Source organism: Pleurodeles waltl, chromosome 6, assembly GCF_031143425.1.
Source record: "Pleurodeles waltl isolate 20211129_DDA chromosome 6, aPleWal1.hap1.20221129, whole genome shotgun sequence".
Classification (NCBI taxonomy): Eukaryota; Metazoa; Chordata; class Amphibia; order Caudata; family Salamandridae; genus Pleurodeles; species Pleurodeles waltl.
Genome location: NC_090445.1, coordinates 25432785 through 25455828, shown reverse-complemented (window position 1 = coordinate 25455828; position 23044 = coordinate 25432785). Strand labels below are relative to the sequence as shown.

Sequence of the window (23044 nt, the reverse complement as noted above, 5' to 3'; positions counted from 1 at the left end):
ACTAACCCCCCAGACCTAAACACGCCCTTAAATTTAGTATTTAAGGGCTCCCCTGAACCTAAAGATTTAGATTCCTGCGACAAGAAGAAGGACTGCCCAGCTGAAAACCCCTGCAGAGGAAGACCAGAAGACAACAACTGCCTTGGCTCCAGAAACTCACCGGCCTGTCTCCTGCCTTCCAAAGAACTCTGCTCCAGCGACGCCTTCCAAAGGGACCAGCGACCTCTGAATCCTCTGAGGACTGCCCTGCTTCGACGACGACAAGAAACTCCCGAGGACAGCGGACCTGCTCCAAAAAGACTGCAAATTTGTTTCAAGAAGCAGCTTTAAAGAACCCTGCAACTCCCCGCAAGAAGCGTGAGACTTGCAACACTGCACCCGGCGACCCCGACTCGGCTGGTGGAGAACCAACACCTCAGGGAGGACCCCCGGACTACTCTCCGACTGTGAGTACCAAAACCTGTCCTCCCTGAGCCCCCACAGCGCCGCCTGCAGAGGGAATCCCGAGGCTTCCCCTGACCGCGACTCTCTGAAACCTAAGTCCCGACGCCTGGAAAAGACCCTGCACCCGCAGCCCCCAGGACCTGAAGGACCGGACTTTCACTGCAGAAGTGACCCCCAGGAGTCCCTCTCCCTTGCCCAAGTGGAGGTTTCCCCGAGGAAGCCCCCCCCTTGCCTGCCTGCAGCGCTGAAGAGATCCGTTGATCTCTCATAGACTAACATTGCAAACCCGACGTTTGTTTCTACACTGCACCCGGCCGCCCCCGCGCTGCTGAGGGTGAAATTTCTGTGTGGGCTTGTGTCCCCCCCGGTGCCCTACAAAACCCCCCTGGTCTGCCCTCCGAAGACGCGGGTACTTACCTGCAAGCAGACCGGAACCGGGGCACCCCCTTCTCTCCATTCTAGCCTATGCGTTTTGGGCACCACTTTGAACTCTGCACCTGACCGGCCCTGAGCTGCTGGTGTGGTAACTTTGGGGTTGCTCTGAACCCCCAACGGTGGGCTACCTTGGACCAAGAACTGAACCCTGTAAGTGTCTTACTTACCTGGTAAAACTAACAAAAACTTACCTCCCCCAGGAACTGTGAAAATTGCACTAAGTGTCCACTTTTGAAATAGCTATTTGTGAATAACTTGAAAAGTATACATGCAATTGAAATGATTCAAAGTTCCTAATGTACTTACCTGTAATACCTTTCAAACAAGATATTACATGTTAAATTTGAACCTGTGGTTCTTAAAATAAACTAAGAAAATATATTTTTCTATAACAAAACCTATTGGCTGGATTTGTCTCTGAGTGTGTGTACCTCATTTATTGTCTATGTGTATGTACAACAAATGCTTAACACTACTCCTTGGATAAGCCTACTGCTCGACCACACTACCACAAAATAGAGCATTAGTATTATCTCTTTTTACCACTATTTTACCTCTAAGGGGAACCCTTGGACTCTGTGCATGCTATTCCTTACTTTGAAATAGCACATACAGAGCCAACTTCCTACACTGGTGTTCCACAGCAAAGTGTTATAAAGCAAGACTGAAGGGAGGTTCAATCTAAATTGGTCCTACGATTACCCATGAAAGCCCTACTGAGGCACCTGTGACAATGCCAGAAATGAAGGTGTCAGGGGATAGGTGTCACTTCAGGTGTAGCAGGGAAACCCACCACTATGAAGCTCTGATGCAATGGTCATAAGGGAGAGTTTTGCTTCATGTCCAGGACTGTGCACCTCCCAACCCAAAACATGTTGCAGCTCCTTCGCCTGCCACTGAATCAGAAAAACAGAAGTCACTATCTGGCTCTGAACACCCGGAATTATTTCCTTACTCACCCATAAACCTGGAAAGTAAGCGAGCCATCAGCAAAGCAGTTAAGGAACATTTACTGCTTGTATCAGTCACTAGTACTTAGGCCCAGTGGTCAAACCTTAGTTTGATCCTGGTGTGGGTGATGGGCTTCTAAGAGACCGAAAACCCACAATCATTTCAAAGTACAATAAATTCAATATTTAGCTTTTTAAGGTTTCTCTCGGTTCCCACTAACCTGGATGTCTGGGGAGGGGAGGAGGGGGGGGGGGGGGGTTGTCTTCGACAAGTAGACATGAGGCTGGAAAGTAATGGCAAGGCAGAAAACTTTAAACTATGCTCTACATCTGGAGCAGTCTTGCAGCAGCCCTGTCCCACAATCCTTCAATAACAAAACAGTTTAAATAATTGGAAACATGACAACCTGCGCTAACACAGGTATTACCAGCAGCACATACATGCTCACTTACCCGTCCTGATCATTCATGTGATATTGTCTAAAAGGTACCCGAGGCTCAAGGCGAGCCTGTGATGGAAGAGGGAATGAAGCACGTTCGGAAGTCCCCGTGGAGTTGGATGGCTGGGAACACATCTACAAGAAAGAAACCAAAGGGATAGAATTGCATTTAATCAAATTATGGTATACCTTTCAATGTGTACAGTACAGATAAAACTAGAAGGTCACACTGGGACAAACGTCCTGTAAGGCATTTACTAGCAACCCTGTGAGCAGGCCTCGGGCTAAATCAAGGCACTGACTGCAGCCACACACCAGAAGCAGTATAAAGTTTAGTGGTACTAACAGTGTAAAGAGCGAACCCGTGCGCAGCAGTACAAAGGCAGAGCCTACAAGCATTGCATGCTAGGGCACAGCAAGATGTTCCAAGAGTCAGTCTGCAATCTTGGTCAAAGAGCATTCACAGATATGCAATGCTTTACTTCAATATTTGGCAACAGCAGTACAGCTGTTCTGCAAATACTAGAGGCTAAAATGTTTGACACTACACCATGTGCGATACCAGCCACTACAAATCAAACTTGTGGGCAGGCTTAAAACATGATTATACACAGCATTTGAATACACTCCAACGCAAGCGACTTAGCCCTTTGCATGGAAAAGGCCAATAAATTAGTGTAAAGGAATAAGGGATACATACAAAAGCTGGTAACATGTCATGGTAGGTTGGTGGATGATACACATTTCCTGCGAATTGTGAAGCCCCTTTGCGGGTAGGCTGAGCCGGGCGGAGAGAGGGCTCCTTAGGATCACTGATGGGGGCCGAGGAAGGGGCGCCATCTCCTGTTGCTGTGGTGGTCTTGATGCCCGGCTCAGTAGGGGAGGCGGTTGGAGATGTAGGAGAGATACCAATAGCGCTTCTCCCACCGCCTTCCCTCCAACTGGTGACATCTAAAATGCAAGACAAACGTTCAGAATCATTCAAAAGGATTAAAACAAAAACTGGTGAACTGTCTTCATAATCAGAGTAAGATATATCAATCTCATTTTAAACAACATTGCATAAACTAGACACTTATTTGTGAGCCAGGGCAAAGCTTCCAAGGAAAAGTTAGCAAGGAAAGGAGAGGTGGGGTTACTCATTACACAAGAACCAGCATTACACAAGAACCAGCTAACTCGAAATTGAGAGTAATTGGCCTACAAAAAGTCATACGCTATTCTAAATAATGCAGTGACAAGAGGCATGCAGACCGAGCCTGCTATACAAAGGAAGCCTCATTCAATGATACTACTGTAAGGAAATGCCTCCTTGGCATGGTTGCCCCCTGACTTTTTGCCTTTGCTGATGCTATGTTTACAATTGAAAGTGTGCTGAGGCCTGCTAACCAGGCCCCAGCACCAGTGTTCTTTCCCTAACCTGTACTTTTGTATCCACAATTGGCAGACCCTGGCATCCAGATAAGTCCCTTGTAACTGGTACTTCTAGTACCAAGGGCCCTGATGCCAAGGAAGGTCTCTAAGGGCTGCAGCATGTCTTATGCCACCCTGGAGACCTCTCACCCAGCACAGACACACTGCTTGCCAGCTTGTGTGTGCTGGTGAGAACAAAACGAGTAAGTCGACATGGCACTCCCCTCAGGGTGCCATGCCAGCCTCTCACTGCCTATGCAAGTATAGGTCAGTCACCCCTCTAGCAGGCCTTACAGCCCTAAGGCAGGGTGCACTATACCATAGGTGAGGGTACCAGTGCATGAGCATGGTACCCCTACAGTGTCTAAACAAAACCTTAGACATTGTAAGTGCAGGGTAGCCATAAGAGTATATGGTCTGGGAGTTTGTCAAACACGAACTCCACAGCACCATAATGGCTACACTGAAAACTGGGAAGTTTGGTATCAAACTTCTCAGCACAATAAATGCACACTGATGCCAGTGTACATTTTATTGCAAAATACACCCCAGAGGGCACCTTAGAGGTGCCCCCTGAAACTTAACCGACTGTCTGTGTAGGCTGACTAGTTCCAGCAGCCTGCCACACTAGAGACATGTTGCTGGCCCCATGGGGAGAGTGCCTTTGTCACTCTGAGGCCAGTAACAAAGCCTGCACTGGGTGGAGATGCTAACACCTCCCCCAGGCAGGAGCTGTAACACCTGGCGGTGAGCCTCAAAGGCTCACCCCTTTGTCACAGCCCAGCAGGGCACTCCAGCTTAGTGGAGTTGCCCGCCCCCTCTGGCCACGGCCCCCACTTTTGGCGGCAAGGCTGGAGGGAACAAAGAAAGAAACAAGGAGGAGTCACTGGCCAGTCAGGACAGCCCCTAAGGTGTCCTGAGCTGAGGTGACTCTAACTTTTAGAAATCCTCCATCTTGCAGATGGAGGATTCCCCCAATAGGGTTAGGATTGTGACCCCCTCCCCTTGGGAGGAGGCACAAAGAGGGTGTACCCACCCTCAGGGCTAGTAGCCATTGGCTACTAACACCCCCAGACCTAAACACGCCCTTAAATTTAGTATTTAAGGGCTACCCTGAACCCTAGAAAATCAGATTCCTGCAAACTACAAGAAGAAGGACTGCCTAGCTGAAAATCCCTGCAGAGGAAGACCAGAAGACGACAACTGCCTTGGCTCCAGAAACTCACCGGCCTGTCTCCTGCCTTCCAAAGAACTCTGCTCCAGCGACGCCTTCCAAGGGACCAGCGACCTCTGAATCCTCTGAGGACTGCCCTGCTTCGAAAAAGACAAGAAACTCCCGAGGACAGCGGACCTGCTCCAAAAAGACTGCAACTTTGTTTCGAGGAGCAGCTTTAAAGACCCTGCAATCTCCCCGCAAGAAGCGTGAGACTTGCAACACTGCACCCGGCGACCCCGACTCGGCTGGTGGAGGACCAACACCTCAGGGAGGACCCCCGGACTACTCTCCGACTGTGAGTACCAAAACCTGTCCCCCCTGAGCCCCCACAGCGCCGCCTGCAGAGGGAATCCCGAGGCTTCCCCTGACCGCGACTCTCTGAAACCTAAGTCCCGACGCCTGGAAAAGACCCTGCACCCGCAGCCCCCAGGACCTGAAGGACCGGACTTTCACTGGAGAAGTGACCCCCAGGAGTCCCTCTCCCTTGCCCAAGTGGAGGTTTCCCCGAGGAAGCCCCCCCTTGCCTGCCTGCAGCGCTGAAGAGATCCGTTGATCTCTCATAGACTAACATTGCGAACCCGACGCTTGTTTCTACACTGCACCCGGCCGCCCCCGCGCTGCTGAGGGTGAAATTTCTGTGTGGGCTTGTGTCTCCCCCGGTGCCCTACAAAACCCCCCTGGTCTGCCCTCCGAAGACGCGGGTACTTACCTGCAAGCAGACCGGAACCGGGGCACCCCCTTCTCTCCATTCTAGCCTATGCGTTTTGGGCACCACTTTGAACTCTGCACCTGACCGGCCCTGAGCTGCTGGTGTGGTGACTTTGGGGTTGCTCTGAACCCCCAACGGTGGGCTACCTTGGACCAAGAACTGAACCCTGTAAGTGTCTTACTTACCTGGTAAAACTAACAAAAACTTACCTCCCCCAGGAACTGTGAAAATTGCACCAAGTGTCCACTTTTAAAGTAGCTATTTGTGAATAACTTGAAAAGTATACATGCAATTGAAATGATTCAAAGTTCCTAATGTACTTACATGCAATACCTTTCAAACAAGATATTACATGTTAAATTTGAACCTGTGGTTCTTAAAATAAACTAAGAAAAGATATTTTTCTATAACAAAACCTATTGGCTGGATTTGTCTCTGAGTGTGTGTACCTCATTTATTGTCTATGTGTATGTACAACAAATGCTTAACACTACTCCTTGGATAAGCCTACTGCTCGACCACTCTACTACAAAATAGAGCATTAGTATTATCTATTTTTACCACTATTTTACCTCTAAGGGGAACCCTTGGACTCTGTGCATGCTATTCCTTACTTTGAAATAGCACATACAGAGCCAACTTCCTACAACTACTGTATAACCAGTGCCCCTGGAATCATGCAATTGTGCAGCCACGGGGTTTTCAGCTCAATTATAGATTTGCCACATAATCCATCATCTGCTGCATAATCTGTAGAGTTTATTAAAAAACTGATTATCTTAAAAGCTTCAAAAATTGCTAGAAGAACAGAGACATGTTAGCGCACAGTGGAAGGCCCTTCGCAAAGGCTCACTGGTGACCTTCCAGTTGCTTATTGCTGTATTTGGGTGTTAAACTGGTACTGATGAGGTGCAACCAATGTCCAGACAGTTAAGTGTAGAAATTACAAAATGATGAAGTAATACTGTTACAAAATATGCAATACACCACATAATTTGCCTTTTCTTGCTGCATAATTTACTCAACCCTGCCCCATAATTCAACCCTCTCCTGCCGCATAACTCCAGTGGCCCTTTGTAAAACTGGTTGCTACGGGCCTCCAAACAACAAAGACACTGCAGAACATGGTGGCTTTACTTAGCTCCAAGTCAGTCAACTAAAACATATTTCAAACACTTACATCTGGTTAACGTTATAAATAGGTTCTCTTTACTTGTGCTTTAAACCACTGCAATAATTAAATTGTGTGCACTAATTATTGCAGTTTCTAGGAGCACATCCTGAACAGAACACGGTCCTCATTTCTCAGCCAAAATGCCATTGGATGAAAAGTTTAATCACACAGATACAATTTCTATTAAGAGTCTCACTTGCAATCATCTTTACCCTCCTAAGAAGCCTTGAAATAAATCCAGCTGTTTAAAGTCCCAGAGAGCATGCATGCATATAGGAGTCCATCAATCATACTTTACAGACCAATCACAATGCTAGGCTGGCCAAAGTTAATCATATTCAAAGCACCTCAGTTCCTAGACTCCCTAGTTGAAGGACTAGTGGGGAATGAATTGGGATTTACCTTGCTAGTTAAAGCATAAATAACCAAAACTCTCAAGAGAGGATGCTAAGTGAGAAAACCAGGATCGTCTGACGTATGGTCCCTGCCTAGACAAGAACAGGGCTTTGACCAGGTGGTCATGAAGTTGTCAGCGAGGGCTTATTGAAAGGGAGCAAGAGCTCAAACGTAGCTGACCTTGGCTGTAATATTTTTGTGAGGAGGTTTGTCTTATCAATAGACAGAAGCTGTAGGCTTAAGACCTCAGCTCCTCATCAGATTGTACAAAGCTCACTTTCCGCAAGACTGAGTCATCTGCCAAGCTCAAACACCAAAGACTTACCTTGTGCAGGTAAGTGACCAATATTTGTTTCCTTCAACCAATCCGTGGTTTAAAACCTGTAGTCTTAGGAGAGGGCATAGTTGGGAGTGGCGGAAAAAGTGTAAAGAAAGCAACTGATGTCAGTATGCAGGGGAGTTGCTTACATGAGGTGTGGCTCCATCACTTCCAGGGCAATGTGGAGTCAATGTGGAGCCGAATGGCCTCACCTACTGGCATGTAAATGCACTGCAGGCAAAAGCTTTTTGGACCCAGTCTAGTCCCTGGGGAGTTTTTGAAGGCGAGGAATCTGCAGTTAGAAGCATCCATCAGAACCTGCACGTTTTCAAGGTCAGATCATCAGTACAGTTTCTATGCAAGAAGCTAGATACCAGAGTTTATTTATTTCAGTTTGGAGTTTTAGTCATAGGGCGAGGGTTTCTTTGGAGTTGAATTTCTTTTGGGCAAGTAACTCAAGTATACATAGGTGATTTAAGTCACATGCATCTGATGTAGTACTGCACATTTTGATGCGTGTCGACTAAACAAGAGTCCAGTTGCTTCAATTATCCATGTAAAGTGGGGTGCGAGAAACCCCTGGGACGAGCGATATCTTAAGTAGTCAGAGGTGACATGCATTGGAGCGCATAGGTTTCAGGAATGGTAGCATTTCTTGCTTGGGTTAAAAATGATGTGTGTTGTCTTCTATTCCCTCTGACTAAGGAAGGCAAGGTGTAAGCCAGATGAATTCGCATACCAGAGGGCCAGAGGCAAAAGGATGAATGTCATGAGTTTTCTGTATGCTTCAGCCACTGGCTGAAACTGGGAAAATAGAATCTAGTATGCGTTGGAGTAGGCTATACGCATCAGGCAGCTACAAACAAGAAGCAGCTACAAACAAGAATGACTGAGGGTCTCTTCCACATCAGACTTGTCATTTCTCCATTACATAAACAAAGCATGTTGGGAAAGGTCACAGAGAATCAGACAATTGTTTTATAATCTTGTAACAAGCATATATTTCCAAGCAACTTGGCGGAAAATATTCACAGTAAAGTCTCTTCAAATGCCCAACTGCTGCAATAGAGTTTATGAACAAGCTTCTAATCAACTTATACAAGAAGCCTCAATATATTGAAATGGTCATGGAAAAGGACCACCACACTAGGGTTTCTTACTTTGGGGGCGGAGGCTTGGTCCGGGCCCATACGACGGATCGAAGACGCTCTTTTCTTTGCCAGCCTTGTCTTGCTCGCCAGCTGCTTTCAGCGTTGGAAATTCCTCTGGAGAGAAGGACAACGGTCGGTTTGAGACCCTTGAACCTGTAAAAATAAAAAAATGAAAACTAGCTCATCAATGGTACGTGTATTGGAGGTGAAGGCAGATATCACATGAGCACATGCAGAGCAAATGGAGATTAAAGAGAGTCCAATAGTTGGATGCATCTCTTCAGGGAGGATCATCATTGGCTGACCTTTCCTTCTTATTTTGAGAAGCTTTTTTCTTCATCACCCTATGAACTTTTTTTTGTTTTTTTTTTAAATGGGAGACTGCAGAGTTTACAAAATGGTCACTGCAGTGTCCCTTGAGGGTACACATATGACGGCAGAGTATCCACATAAGTTATTTCAAGGCAGCTTTAAATCATGGACTAAAGAAAGCCATTGGGTGGCATGACCAGGTTCTTCATATTTTTTACACAGAAGCTAACAAAGTCTTTTTCCTTTATGTCCTATCACAGAGACAGGTGATAGGCAGAGAGGCGGAATCATGCGTCAGACCATGTGCTTTCCAGCGTCTTCAGTAAAATAGATTTATAGATATTTAATTTAAAAAAAGCCTGCTGTCATCATTAATGAGGCGGCTAACCTCCCAGAATGAACCAGCCTATATGGGACAATAATGTTAGGCCCATTCAGAAAAGAGGCTATATCATATTTGTAGGAAGTTGGCTCTGTATGCACTATTTCAAAGTAAGAAATAGCATGCACAGAATCCAAGGGTTCCTGTAGGAAGTTGGCTCTGTATGTGCTATTTCAAAGTAAGGAATTGCATGCACAGAGTCCAAGGATTCCCCTTAGAGGTACAATAGTGGTAAAAAGAGATGATACTAATGCTCTATTTTGTGGTAGTGTGGTCGAGCAGTAGGCTTATCCAAGGAGTAGTGTTAAGCACTTGTTGTACATACACATAGACAATAAATGAGGTACACACACTCAGAGACAAATCCAGCCAATAGGTTTTGTTATAGAAAAATATATTTTCTTAGTTTATTTTAAGAACCACTGGTTCAAATTTAACATGTAATATCTTGTTTGAAAGGTATTGCAGGTAAGTACATTAGGAACTTTGAATCATTTCAATTGCATGTATACTTTTCGAGTTATTCACAAATAGCTACTTTAAAAGTGGACACTTAGTGCAATTTTCACAGTTCCTGGGGGAGGTAAGTTTTTGTTAGTTTTACCAGGTAAGTAAGACACTTACAGGGTTCAGTTCTTGGTCCAAGGTAGCCCACCGTTGGGGGTTCAGAGCAACCCCAAAGTCACCACACCAGCAGCTCAGGGCCGGTCAGGTGCAGAGTTCAAAGTGGTGCCCAAAACGCATAGGCTATAATGGAGAGAAGGGGGTGCCCCGGTTCCGGTCTGCCAGCAGGTAAGTACCTGCGTCTTCGGAGGGCAGACCAGGGGGGTTTTGTAGGGCACCGGGGGGACACAAGCCCACACAGAAATTTCACCCTCAGCAGCGCGGGGGCGGCCGGGTGCAGTGTAGAAACAAGCGTCGGGTTTGCAATGTTAGTCAATGAGAGATCAAGGGATCTCTTTAACGCTGCAGGCAGGCAAGGGGGGGCTTCCTCGGGGAAACCTCCACTTGGGCAAGGGAGAGGGACTCCTGGGGGTCACTTCTCCAGTGAAAGTCCGGTCCTTCAGGTCCTGGGGGCTGCGGGTGCAGGGTCTTTTCCAGGCGTCGGGACTTAGGTTTCAGAGAGTCGCGGTCAGGGGAAGCCTCGGGATTCCCTCTGCAGGCGGCGCTGTGGGGGCTCAGGGGGGACAGGTTTTGGTACTCACAGTCGTAGAGTAGTCCGGGGGTCCTCCCTGAGGTGTTGGTTCTCCACCAGCCGAGTCGGGGTCGCCGGGTGCAGTGTTGCAAGTCTCACGCTTCTTGCGGGGAGTTGCAGGGTTCTTTAAAGCTGCTTCTTGAAACAAAGTTGCAGTCTTTTTGGAGCAGGTCCGCTGTCCTCGGGAGTTTCTTGTAGTCGTCGAAGCAGGGCAGTCCTCAGAGGATTCAGAGGTCGCTGGTCCCTTTGGAAGGCGTCGCTGGAGCAGAGTTCTTTGGAAGGCAGGAGACAGGCCGGTGAGTTTCTGGAGCCAAGGCAGTTGTTGTCTTCTGGTCTTCCTCTGCAGGGGTTTTCAGCTAGGCAGTCCTCCTTCTTGTTGTCGCAGGAATCTAATTTTCTAGGGTTCAGGGTAGCCCTTAAATACTAAATTTAAGGGCGTGTTTAGGTCTGGGGGGTTAGTAGCCAATGGCTACTAGCCCTGAGGGTGGGTACACCCTCTTTGTGCCTCCTCCCAAGGGGAGGGGGTCACAATCCTAACCCAATTGGGGGAATCCTCCATCTGCAAGATGGAGGATTTCTAAAAGTTAGAGTCACCTCAGCTCAGGACACCTTAGGGGCTGTCCTGACTGGCCAGTGACTCCTCCTTGTTATTCTCATTATTTTCTCCGGCCTTGCCACCAAAAGTGGGGGCCGGAGGGGGCGGGCAACTCCACTAGCTGGAGTGTCCTGCGGTGCTGTGACAAAGGGGTGAGCCTTTGAGGCTCACCGCCAGGTGTTACAGCTCCTGCCTGGGGGAGGTGTTAGCATCTCCACCCAGTGCAGGCTTTGTTACTGGCCTCAGAGTGACAAAGGCACTCTCCCCATGGGGCCAGCAACATGTCTCTAGTGTGGCAGGCTGCTGGAACTAGTCAGCCTACACAGATAGTTGGTTAAGTTTCAGGGGGCACCTCTAAGGTGCCCTCTGGGGTGTATTTTGCAATAAAATGTACACTGGCATCAGTGTGCATTTATTGTGCTGAGAAGTTTGATACCAAACTTCCCAGTTTTCAGTGTAGCCATTATGGTGCTTTGGAGTTCGTGTTTGACAAACTCCCAGACCATATACTCTTATGGCTACCCTGCACTTACAATGTCTAAGGTTTTGTTTAGACACTGTAGGGGTACCATGCTCATGCACTGATACCCTCACCTATGGTATAGTGCACCCTGCCTTAGGGCTGTAAGGCCTGCTAGAGGGGTGACTGACCTATACTTGCATAGGCAGTGAGAGGCTGGCATGGCACCCTGAGGGGAGTGCCATGTCGACTTACTCATTTTGTTCTCACTAGCACACACAGGCTTGTAAGCAGTGTGTCTGTGCTGAGTGAGGGGTCTCTAGGGTGGCATAATACATGCTGCAGCCCTTAGAGACCTTCCCTGGCATCAGGGCCCTTGGTACCAGAGGTACCAGTTACAAGGGACTTATCTGGATGCCAGGGTGTGCCAATTGTGGAAACAATGGTACATTTTAGGTGAAAGAACACTGGTGCTGGGGCCTGGTTAGCAGGGTCCCAGCACACTTCTCAGTCAAGTCAGTATCAGGCAAAAAGTGGGGGGTAACTGCAACAGGGAGCCATTTCTTTACAGTTCCCCTTAGAGGTAAGATAGTGGCAAAAAGAGATAATTCTAATGCTCTATTTTCTGGTAGTGTGGTCGAGCAGTAGGCTTATCAAAGGGTAGTGTTAAGCATTTTTTGTACACATACAGGCAATAAATGAGGAATAAATGAGGAACACACTCAGACAATTTCAAGCCAATAGGTTTTTCTTAGTTTATTTTAAGAACCACAGGTTCAAGATTTACACACAATACTTTAAATGAAAGGTATTTCACTCAGGTATCTTAGGAACTTTGAATCAACACAATATCATGTACAGTTTTAGCAAAATGGCAATAAGCTATATTAAAACTAGACAGTGCAATGTTCAACAGTTCATGGGGGAAGTATTGGTTAGTTTTGCAGGTAAGTAAAACACCTACAGGGTTCAAAGTTGGGTCCAAGGTAGCCCACCATTGGGGGTTCAGAGCAACCCCAAAGTTACCACACCAGCAGCTCAGGGCTGGTCAGGTGCAGAGGTCAAAGTGATGCCCAAAACGCACAGGCTTCAATGGAGAAGGGGGTGCCCCGGTTCCAGTCTGCCAGCAGGTAAGTACCCGCGACTTCGGAGGGCAGACCAGGGGGGGTTTTGTAGGGCACCGGGGGGGACACAAGTCAGCACAAAAAGTACACCCTCAGCGGCACAGAGGCGGCCGGGTGCAAACAAGGTTTTGCAATAGGTTTCAATGGGAGACCCAGGGGTCTCTTCAGCGAAGCAGGCAGGCAAGGGTAGCCACCACCTGGGCAAGGGAGAGGGCCACCTGGAGGGAGAGGGCCACCGGGGGGGGGGGGGGTGTTACTTTTGCACTGGAGGTCGGATCCTTCAGGTCCTGGGGGCTGCGGGGGCAGTGTCTTTACCAGGCGTTGGGTTCTTGGAAGCAGGCAGTCGCGGTCAGGGGGAGCCTCTGGATTCCCTCTGCAGGCGTCGCTGGGGGGGCTCAGGGGGTTCAACTCTGGCTACTCACAGGGTCGCAGTCAAGTCCTCCCTGTAATGTTGGTTCTCCGCAGGTCAAGCCGGGGGCGTCGGGTGCAGAGTGGAAAGTCTCACGCTTCCAGCGGGAAATGTGTGGTCTTTCAAAGTTGCTTCTTTGTTGCAAAGTTGCAGTCTTTGTGGAACAGGGCCGCTGTCCTCTGGAGTTCTTGGTCCTTTTTGATGCAGGGTAGTCCCCTGAGGCTTCAGAGGTCGCTGGACCCTGAGGGACGCGTCGCTGTTGCAGTTTTTCTCGAAATGGGGAGACAGGCCGGTAGGGCTGGGGCCAAAGCAGTTGGTGTCTCCGTCTTCTCTGCAGGGCTTTCAGGTCAGCAGTCCTTCTTCAGGTTGCAGGAATCTATTTTCCTAGGTTCTGTGAGCCCCTAAATACTCAATTTAGGGGTAGGTTTAGGTCTGGGAGGTTAGTAGCCAATGGCTACTAGCCGTGAGGGTAGATACACCCTCTTTGTGCCTCCTCCCCGAGGGGAGGGGGGCACATCCCTAATCCTATTGGGGGAATCCTCCATCTGCAAGATGAAGGATTTCTAAAAGTCAGAGTCACCTCAGCTCAGGACACCTTAGGGGCTGTCCTGACTGGCCAGTGACTCCTCCTTGTTTTTCTCATTATCTCCTTCGGCCTTGCCGCCAAAAGTGGGGCCGTGGCCGGAGAGGGCGGGCACTGTGGCAAGGTAAGGGGGGTGAGCCTTTGAGGCTCACCGCCAGGTGTTACAGTTCCTGCAGGGGGAGGTGAGAAGCACCTCCACCCAAGTACAGGCTTTGTTACTAGCCAGATAGTGACTAAGGCACTCTCCCCATATGGCCAGCAACATGTCTGGTGTGTGGCAGGCTGGTAAAACTAGTCAGCCCACACTGGAAGTCGGGTATGTTTTCAGGGGGCATCTCTTAGATGCCCTCTGGGGTGTATTTCACAATAAAATGTACACTGGCATCAGTGTGCATTTATTGTACTGAGAAGTTTGATACCAAACTTCCCAGTTTTCAGTGTAGCCATTATGGTGCTGTGGAGTTCGTGTATGACAGACTCCCAGACCATATACTCTTATGGCTACCTTGCACTTACAATATCTAAGGTTTTTGCTTAGACACTGTAGGGGCATAGTGCTCAAGCACCTATGCCCTCACCTATGGTATAGTGCACCCTGCCTTAGGGCTGTAAGGCCTGCTAGAGGGGCGACTTATCTATGCCATGGGCAGTGTGAGGATGGCATGGCCCCATGAGGGGAGTGCCTTGTCGACATAGTCATTTTCTCCCCACCAGCACACACAAGCTGGCCAGCAGTGTGTCTGTGCTGAGTGAGGGGTCCCCATGGTGGCATAAGACATGCTGCAGCCCTTAGAGACCTTCCCTGGCATCAGGGCCATTGGTACCAGTTAAAAGAGACTTACCTGGATGCCAGGGTGTGCCAATTGTGGAGACAAGGGTAAAGTTTTAGGGAAAGAACACTGGTGCTGGGGCCTGGTTAGCAGGCCTCAGCACACTTTCAAATCATAACTTGGCATCAGCAAAGGCAAAAAGTCAGGGGGTAACCATGCCAAGGAGGCATTTCCTTACAATATTACAGTCCCCTAGGGGTAAATAGACTGGACCCAAACACAATCCTCCCAATTAGTTTAGGATGAGCTTTGGGTCCCTTGGAGGATAGCAAATGGAAAGACCAAGGCAACACCACCGTTCGACCATACCACAGATAGGTCTACTTAACTGCAATTCGTGGAAGATAGGGACCAGGACGCCCACACATGCACTCACTACTATAAAGCCATTAACAAATTTACATGATGGCACCGTCACAAAATCCAATAATACTGAAGGGAAATACAGAACGCATTACTAAAGGTGATCGATCAACCTATCAATCCTTACACCAAAAACAGCACTTCTGGGGATATAGAGGATCTGGTGGAACCAGGTGTAGTCACACTTTAATAGGATTGCAATGCACAACTGTAAAGAGGTATATAGCTTCAAATGGAGATCTGTGTCTCCCCTTCAATTCAAGAAGGAATAGCAGGAATGGTCCCCGTTCTGATGGAAAAAGCTCTATAAGGTCTAGGACTAAAAGACATGAAAATATGGGAAGACTGGTGGGAATGCTCCAGAATTGGAAATTTGTAAATACTAGGATGAAAAGGCCACGTCCTACCTAGTTAAAACGCAATAAGGGTCCTGCGTCACTAAGGTCAGTCCTATGCACCAGTTGTAGCCAATTGTTTTTCTTTAAAGGAGAGGGCCAAAGATACCTCAAACACTGGTGAGCTGAATGGTTTCACTGACTGGTAAGGACGTATCTACGCTGTAATAAAGATTGCTTTGTGTATTGTCTATAGGGGGCCACCCCCAAATTGTTATTTCCCAGTATCCACTATCATAAAATGAGACAAGTAACACCACCACTTCCAGTGGCCTGGACACAGAGGTAGAGTCCCCAAGACACGTTTTTCCTGATCATTACTTGCAAGCAGTATTCCAGTAGCATGTTTTTGTGCATGCTAGCCAGATCCAGAAGATCTAATAGGAATGTTGTGATCCTTGGGCATTCCCACAGGACCCATAAGAAATAACCTCATCCCCAAAATGTCAGACCCTGGTCTACTCCATGCTGTACCAAGATCTGCCAACCGTGGATGTGGAATCTTTGAGTTTGTACTGTTAGCACTTTAGAGTCAGGAAATGTAAGGAAATGCCTCCTTGGCATGGTTGCCCCCTGACTTTTTGCCTTTGCTGATGCTATGTTTACAATTGAAAGTGTGCTGAGGCCTGCTAACCAGGCCCCAGCACCAGTGTTCTTTCCCTAACCTGTACTTTTGTATCCACAATTGGCAGACCCTGGCATCCAGATAAGTCCCTTGTAACTGGTACTTCTAGTACCAAGGGCCCTGATGCCAAGGAAGGTCTCTAAGGGCTGCAGCATGTCTTATGCCACCCTGGAGACCTCTCACTCAGCACAGACACACTGCTTGCCAGCTTGTGTGTGCTAGTGAGAACAAAACGAATAAGTCGACATGGCACTCCCCTCAGGGTGCCATGCCAGCCTCTCACTGCCTATGCAAGTATAGGTCAGTCACCCCTCTAGCAGGCCTTACAGCCCTAAGGCAGGGTGCACTATACCATAGGTGAGGGTACCAGTGCATGAGCATGGTACCCCTACAGTGTCTAAACAAAACCTTAGACATTGTAAGTGCAGGGTAGCCATAAGAGTATATGGTCTGGGAGTTTGTCAAACACGAACTCCACAGCACCATAATGGCTACACTGAAAACTGGGAAGTTTGGTATCAAACTTCTCAGCACAATAAATGCACACTGATGCCAGTGTACATTTTATTGCAAAATACACCCCAGAGGGCACCTTAGAGGTGCCCCCTGAAACTTAACCGACTGTCTGTGTAGGCTGACTAGTTCCAGCAGCCTGCCACACTAGAGACATGTTGCTGGCCCCATGGGGAGAGTGCCTTTGTCACTCTGAGGCCAGTAACAAAGCCTGCACTGGGTGGGGATGCTAACACCTCCCCCAGGCAGGAGCTGTAACACCTGGCGGTGAGCCTCAAAGGCTCACCCCTTTGTCACAGCCCAGCAGGGCACTCCAGCTTAGTGGAGTTGCCCGCCCCCTCCGGCCACGGCCCCCACTTTTGGCGGCAAGGCTGGAGGGAACAAAGAAAGCAACAAGGAGGAGTCACTGGCCAGTCAGGACAGCCCCTAAGGTGTCCTGAGCTGAGGTGACTCTAACTTTTAGAAATCCTCCATCTTGCAGATGGAGGATTCCCCCAATAGGGTTAGGATTGTGACCCCCTCCCCTTGAGGAGGCACAAAGAGGGTGTACCCACCCTCAGGGCTAGTAGCCATTGGCTACTAACCCCCCAGACCTAAACACGCCCTTAAATTTAGTATTTAAGGGCTACCCTGAACCCTAGAAAATTAGATTCCTGCGACAACAAGAAGAAGGACTGCCCAGCTGAAAACCCCTGCAGAGGAAGACCAGAAGACAACAACTGCCTTGGCTCCAGAAACTCACCGGCCTGTCTCCTGCCTTCCAAAGAACTCTGCTCCAGCAACGCCTTCCAAAGGGACCAGCGACCTCTGAATCCTCTGAGGACTGCCCTGCTTCAAAAAAGACAAGAAACTCCCGAGGACAGCGGACCTGCTCCAAAAAGACTGCAACTTTGTTTCAAGAAGCAGCTTTAAAGAACCCTGCAACTCCCCGCAAGAAGCGTGAGACTTGCAACACTGCACCCGGCGACCCCGACTCGGCTGGTGGAGAACCAACACCTCAGGGAGGACCCCCGGACTACTCTACGACTGTGAGTACCAAAACCTGTCCCCCCTGAGCCCCCACAGCGCCGCCTGCAGAGGGAATCCCGAGGCTTCCCCTGACCGCGACTCTCTGAAACCTAAGTCCCGACGCCTGGAAAAGACCCTGCACCCGCAGCCCCCAGGACCTGAAGGACCGGACTTTCACTGCAGAAGTGACCCCCAGGAGTCCCTCTCCCTTGCCCAAGTGGAGGTTTCCCCGAGGAAGCCCCCCCTTGCCTGCCTGCAGTGCTGAAGAGATCCCTTGATCTCTCATTGACTTACATTGCGAATCCGACGCTTGTTCTAACACTGCACCCGGCCGCCCCCGCGCCGCTGAGGGTGAAATTTCTGTGTGGGCTCGTGTCCCCCCCGGTGCCCTACAAAACCCCCCTGGTCTGCCCTCCGAAGACGCGGGTACTTACCTGCAAGCAGACCGGAACCGGGGCACCCCCTTCTCTCCATTCTAGCCTATGCGTTTTGGGCACCACTTTGAACTCTGCACCTGACCGGCCCTGAGCTGCTGGTGTGGTAACTTTGGGGTTGCTCTGAACCCCCAACGGTGGGCTACCTTGGACCAAGAACTGAACCCTGTAAGTGTCTTACTTACCTGGTAAAACTAACAAAAACTTACCTCCCCCAGGAACTGTGAAAATTGCACTAAGTGTCCACTTTTGAAATAGCTATTTGTGAATAACTTGAAAAGTATACATGCAATTGAAATGATTCAAAGTTCCTAATGTACTTACCTGCAATACCTTTCAAACAAGATATTACATGTTAAATTTGAACCTGTGGTTCTTAAAATAAACTAAGAAAAGATATTTTTCTATAAAAAAACCTATTGGCTGGATTTGTCTCTGAGTGTGTGTACCTCATTTATTGTCTATGTGTATGTACAACAAATGCTTAACACTACTCCTTGGATAAGCCTACTGCTCAACCACTCTACCACAAAATAGAGCATTAGTATTATCTATTTTTACCACTATTTTACCTCTAAGGGGAACCCTTGGACTCTGTGCATGCTATTCCTTACTTTGAAATAGCACATACAGAGCCAACTTCCTACATTGGTGGATCAGCGGTGGGGTACAAGACTTTGCATTTGCTGGACTACTCAGCCAATACCTGATCACACGACAAATTCCAAAATTGTCATTAGAAATTGATTTTTGCAATTTGAAAAGTTTTCTAAATTCTTAAAAGACCTGCAAGGGCCTTGTGTTAGATCCTGTTTAGCATTTCTTTTAGAGTTTAAAAGTTTGTAAAAGTTTGAATTAGAACCTAGAACTAGTTGTAGATTCTTAAAAAGTATTCCAACTTTTAGAAGCAAAATGTCTAGCACAGATGTGACTGTGGTGGAACTCGACACCACACCTTACCTCCATCTACAGATGAGAGAGCTAAGGTCACCATGTAAACTAAAGAAAATAACAATGGGCCCCAAACCTACCAAAATACAGCTCCAGGAGCTTTTGGCAGAGTTTGAAAAGGCCAACCCCTCTGAGGGTGGCAACTCAGAGGATGAAGATAGTGACTTGGAGGGAAATTCCCCCCCTCCAGTCCTACTTAGGGAGAGCAGGGCTACTGAAGCCCTGACTCCACAAATAATAGTCAGAGATGCTGGTTCCCTCACAGGAGGGACCAACAACTCTGAAATCACTGAGGATAACCCCAGTGAAGAGGACATCCAGTTAGCCAGGATGGCCAAAAGATTGGCTTTGGAAAGACAGATCCTAGCCATAGAGAGGGAAAGACAAGAGATGGGCCTAGGACCCATCAATGGTGGCAGCAACATAAAAAGGGTCAGAGATTCTCCTGACATGTTGAAAATCCCTAAAGGGATTGTAACTAAATATGAAGATGGTGATGACATCACCAAATGGTTCACAGCTTTTGAGAGGGCTTGTGTAACCAGAAAAGTGAACAGATCTCACTGGGGTGCTCTCCTTTGGGAAATGTTCACAGGAAAGTGTAGGGATAGACTCCTCACACTCTCTGGAAAAGATGCAGAATCTTATGACCTCATGAAGGGTACCCTGATTGAGGGCTTTGGATTCTCCACTGAGGAGTATAGGATTAGATTCAGGGGGGCTCAAAAATCCTCGAGCCAGACCTGGGTTGACTTCGTAGACTACTCAGTCAAAACACTAGATGGTTGGATTCAAGGCAGTGGTGTAAGTAATTATGATGGGCTGTACAATTTATTTGTGAAAGAACACCTGTTAAGTAATTGTTTCAATGATAAACTGCATCAGCATCTGGTAGACCTAGGACCAATTTCTCCCCAAGAATTGGGAAAGAAGGCGGACCATTGGGTCAAGACAAGGGTGTCCAAAACTTCCACAGGGGGTGACCAAAAGAAAGGGGTCACAAAACCTCCCCAGGGGAAAGGTGGTGAGACAGCCAAAAATAAAAATAGTCAAGAGTCTTCTACAGGCCCCCAAAAACCTGCACAGGAGGGTGGGCCCAGAGCCTCTTCACAAAACAATCCTGGGTACAAGGGTAAAAACTTTGATCCCAAAAAGGCCTGGTGTCGAAACTGTAGTCAGTCTGGACACCAAACTGGAGACAAGGCCTGTCCCAAGAAAAGTTCCACTCCAAACTCCAATCCAGGTAACACTGGAATGGCTAGTCTCCAAGTGGGATCAACAGTGTGCCCAGAGCAAATCAGGGTCCACACTGAAGCTACTCTAGTCTCTGAGGGTGGGGTGGATTTAGCCACACTAGCTGCCTGGCCTCCTAACATGCAAAAATACAGGCAGCAGCTCTTTATTAATGGAACAAGTGTAGAGGGCTTGAGGGATACAGGTGCCAGTGTCACCATGGTGACAGAGAAACTGGTTTCCCCTGGCCAATACCTGACTGGAAAAACGTATACAGTCACCAATGCTGACAATCAAACTAAAGCACATCCCATGGCAATGGTAACTTTAGAATGGGGAGGGGTCAATGGCCTGAAACAGGTGGTGGTCTCCTCAAACATCCCAGTAGACTGTCTGCTTGGAAATGACCTGGAGTCCTCAGCATGGGCTGAGGTAGAACTAAAAACCCATGCAGCCATGCTGGGTATCCCTGAACTGGTGTGTGTAAAAACAAGAGCACAATGCAAGGCACAGGGTGAAAAAGTGGAGCTGGAGTCTGGAAAAATGGCCCAGCCTACCAAGAGAAAAGGAAAGTCAGTTGGGAAACCAACTGCAACACAGTCAGAAAAAGGGAACCTCTCTTCTCAGGAAGAAGTTCTGCCCTCTGAGGGAACTGAGCCTTTGGAGCTTGAACCTTATCAGGTTGAGCTCTTAGGCCCAGGGGGACCCTCAAGGGAGGAGCTGTGTAAGGGACAAGAAACCTGTCCCTCTCTTGAAGGCCTTAGGCAGCAAGCTGCTGAAGAGTCCAAGGGCAAGAAAAATGGAACACATAGGGTCTATTGGGAAGATGGACTCCTGTACACTGAGGCCAGAGACCCCAAACCTGGTGCCACTAGGAGAGTGGTAGTGCCTCAGTCGTTCAGAGAGTTTATTCTGACTCTAGCCCATGATATTCCCCTTGCTGGGCATTTGGGACAAACCAAGACGTGGGAGAGGTTAGTCAACCACTTCTACTGGCCCAATATGTCCCAGAAGGTTAAGGAGTTTTGCCTCTCCTGCCCCACCTGTCAATCCAGTGGTAAGACAGGTGGGCACCCAAAGGCCCCCCTCATTCCACTTCCAGTGGTGGGGGTCCCCTTTGAAAGAGTGGGTGTGGACATAGTTGGTCCACTGGAACCTCCCACAGCCTCAGGAAATATGTACATCCTAGTAGTAGTGGATCATGCTACTAGGTATCCTGAAGCTATTCCCCTTAGGTCGACTACTGCCCCTGCAGTAGCCAAGGCCCTCATTGGTATCTTTACCAGAGTGGGTTTCCCTAAGGAGGTGGTGTCTGACAGAGGTACCAACTTCATGTCAGCATACCTAAAACACATGTGGAATGAGTGTGGAGTGACTTACAAATTCACTACACCATACCATCCACAAACTAATGGCTTGGTTGAGAGATTCAACAAGACATTAAAAGGCATGATCATGGGGCTCCCAGAAAAACTCAAAAGGAGATGGGATGTCCTCTTGCCATGTCTGCTTTTTGCTTACAGAGAGGTGCCACAGAAGGGAGTAGGATTCTCACCCTTTTAACTTCTGTTTGGTCACCCTGTAAGGGGACCACTTGCTCTTGTTAAAGAAGGCTGGGAGAGACCTCTTCATGAGCCTAAACAAGACATAGTGGACTATGTACTTGGCCTTCGCTCTAGAATGGCAGAGTACATGGAAAAGGCAACCAAAAACCTTGAGGCCAGCCAACAGCTCCAGAAGTTTTGGTATGACCAAAAGGCTGCAATGGTTGAGTTCCAACCAGGGCAGAAAGTCTGGGTTCTGGAGCCTGTGGCTCCCAGGGCACTTCAGGACAAATGGAGTGGCCCTTACCCATTACTGGAAAGGAAGAGTCAGGTCACCTACCTGGTGGACCTGGGCACAAGCAGGAGCCCCAAGAGGGTGATCCATGTGAACCGCCTTAAGCTCTTCCATGACAGGGCTGATGTAAATCTGTTGATGGTAACAGATGAGGATCAGGAGGCAGAGAGTGAACCTCTCCCTGATCTTCTATCATCAGACCCAAAAGATGGCTCAGTAGATGGAGTGATCTACTCAGACACCCTCTCTGGCCAACAGCAAGCTGATTGTAGGAGAGTCCTACAACAGTTTCCTGAACTCTTCTCCTTAACCCCTGGGCAGACACACCTGTGTACCCATGATGTGGACACAGGAGACAGCATGCCTGTCAAAAACAAAATCTTTAGACAGTCTGACCATGTTAAGGAAAGCATCAAGGTGGAAGTCCACAAGATGCTGGAATTGGGAGTAATTGAGCGCTCTGACAGCCCCTGGGCTAGCCCAGTGGTCTTAGTCCCCAAACCTCACACCAAAGATGGAAAGAAAGAGATGAGGTTTTGTGTGGACTACAGAGGGCTCAATTCTGTCACCAAGACAGATGCTCATCCAATTCCTAGAGCTGATGAGCTCATAGATAAATTAGGTGCTGCCAAATTCTTAAGTACCTTTGACTTGACAGCAGGGTACTGGCAAATAAAAATGGCACCTGGAGCAAAAGAGAAAACAGCATTCTCCACACCTGATGGGCATTATCAGTTTACTGTTATGCCCTTTGGTTTAAAGAATGCCCCTGCCACCTTCCAAAGGTTGGTGAATCAAGTCCTTGCTGGCTTGGAGTCCTTTAGCACAGCTTATCTTGATGATATTGCTGTCTTTAGCTCCACCTGGCAGAATCACCTGGTCCACCTGAAGAAGGTTTTGAAGGCTCTGCAATCTGCAGGCCTCTCTATCAAGGCATCCAAATGCCAGATAGGGCAGGGAACTGTGGTTTACTTGGGCCACCTTGTAGGTGGAGGCCAAGTTCAGCCACTCCAACCCAAGATCCAGACTATTCTGGACTGGGTAGCTCCAAAAACCCAGACTCAAGTCAGGGCATTCCTTGGCTTGACTGGGTATTACAGGAGGTTTGTGAAGGGATATGGATCCATTGTGACAGCCCTCACTGAA

At 48.4% G+C, this 23044-nt stretch overlaps 1 protein-coding gene across 6 annotated transcripts in view; it reads right to left on the bottom strand.

Moving 5' to 3' along the window:
- Nucleotides 1–23044, bottom strand: part of PRRC2B (proline rich coiled-coil 2B) — a 635269-nt gene that overhangs the window by 536297 nt on the left and 75928 nt on the right. For all 6 annotated transcript variants that reach the window (XM_069237079.1, XM_069237080.1, XM_069237081.1 and 3 more), the window contains exons 6-8: nt 8657–8800; nt 2970–3220; nt 2283–2404 (exon numbers count right to left, since the gene is read on the bottom strand). In XM_069237079.1, coding sequence (XP_069093180.1) covers nt 2283–2404; nt 2970–3220; nt 8657–8800 — 517 coding nt within the window. The remainder of the gene's footprint in view (nt 1–2282; nt 2405–2969; nt 3221–8656; nt 8801–23044) is intronic.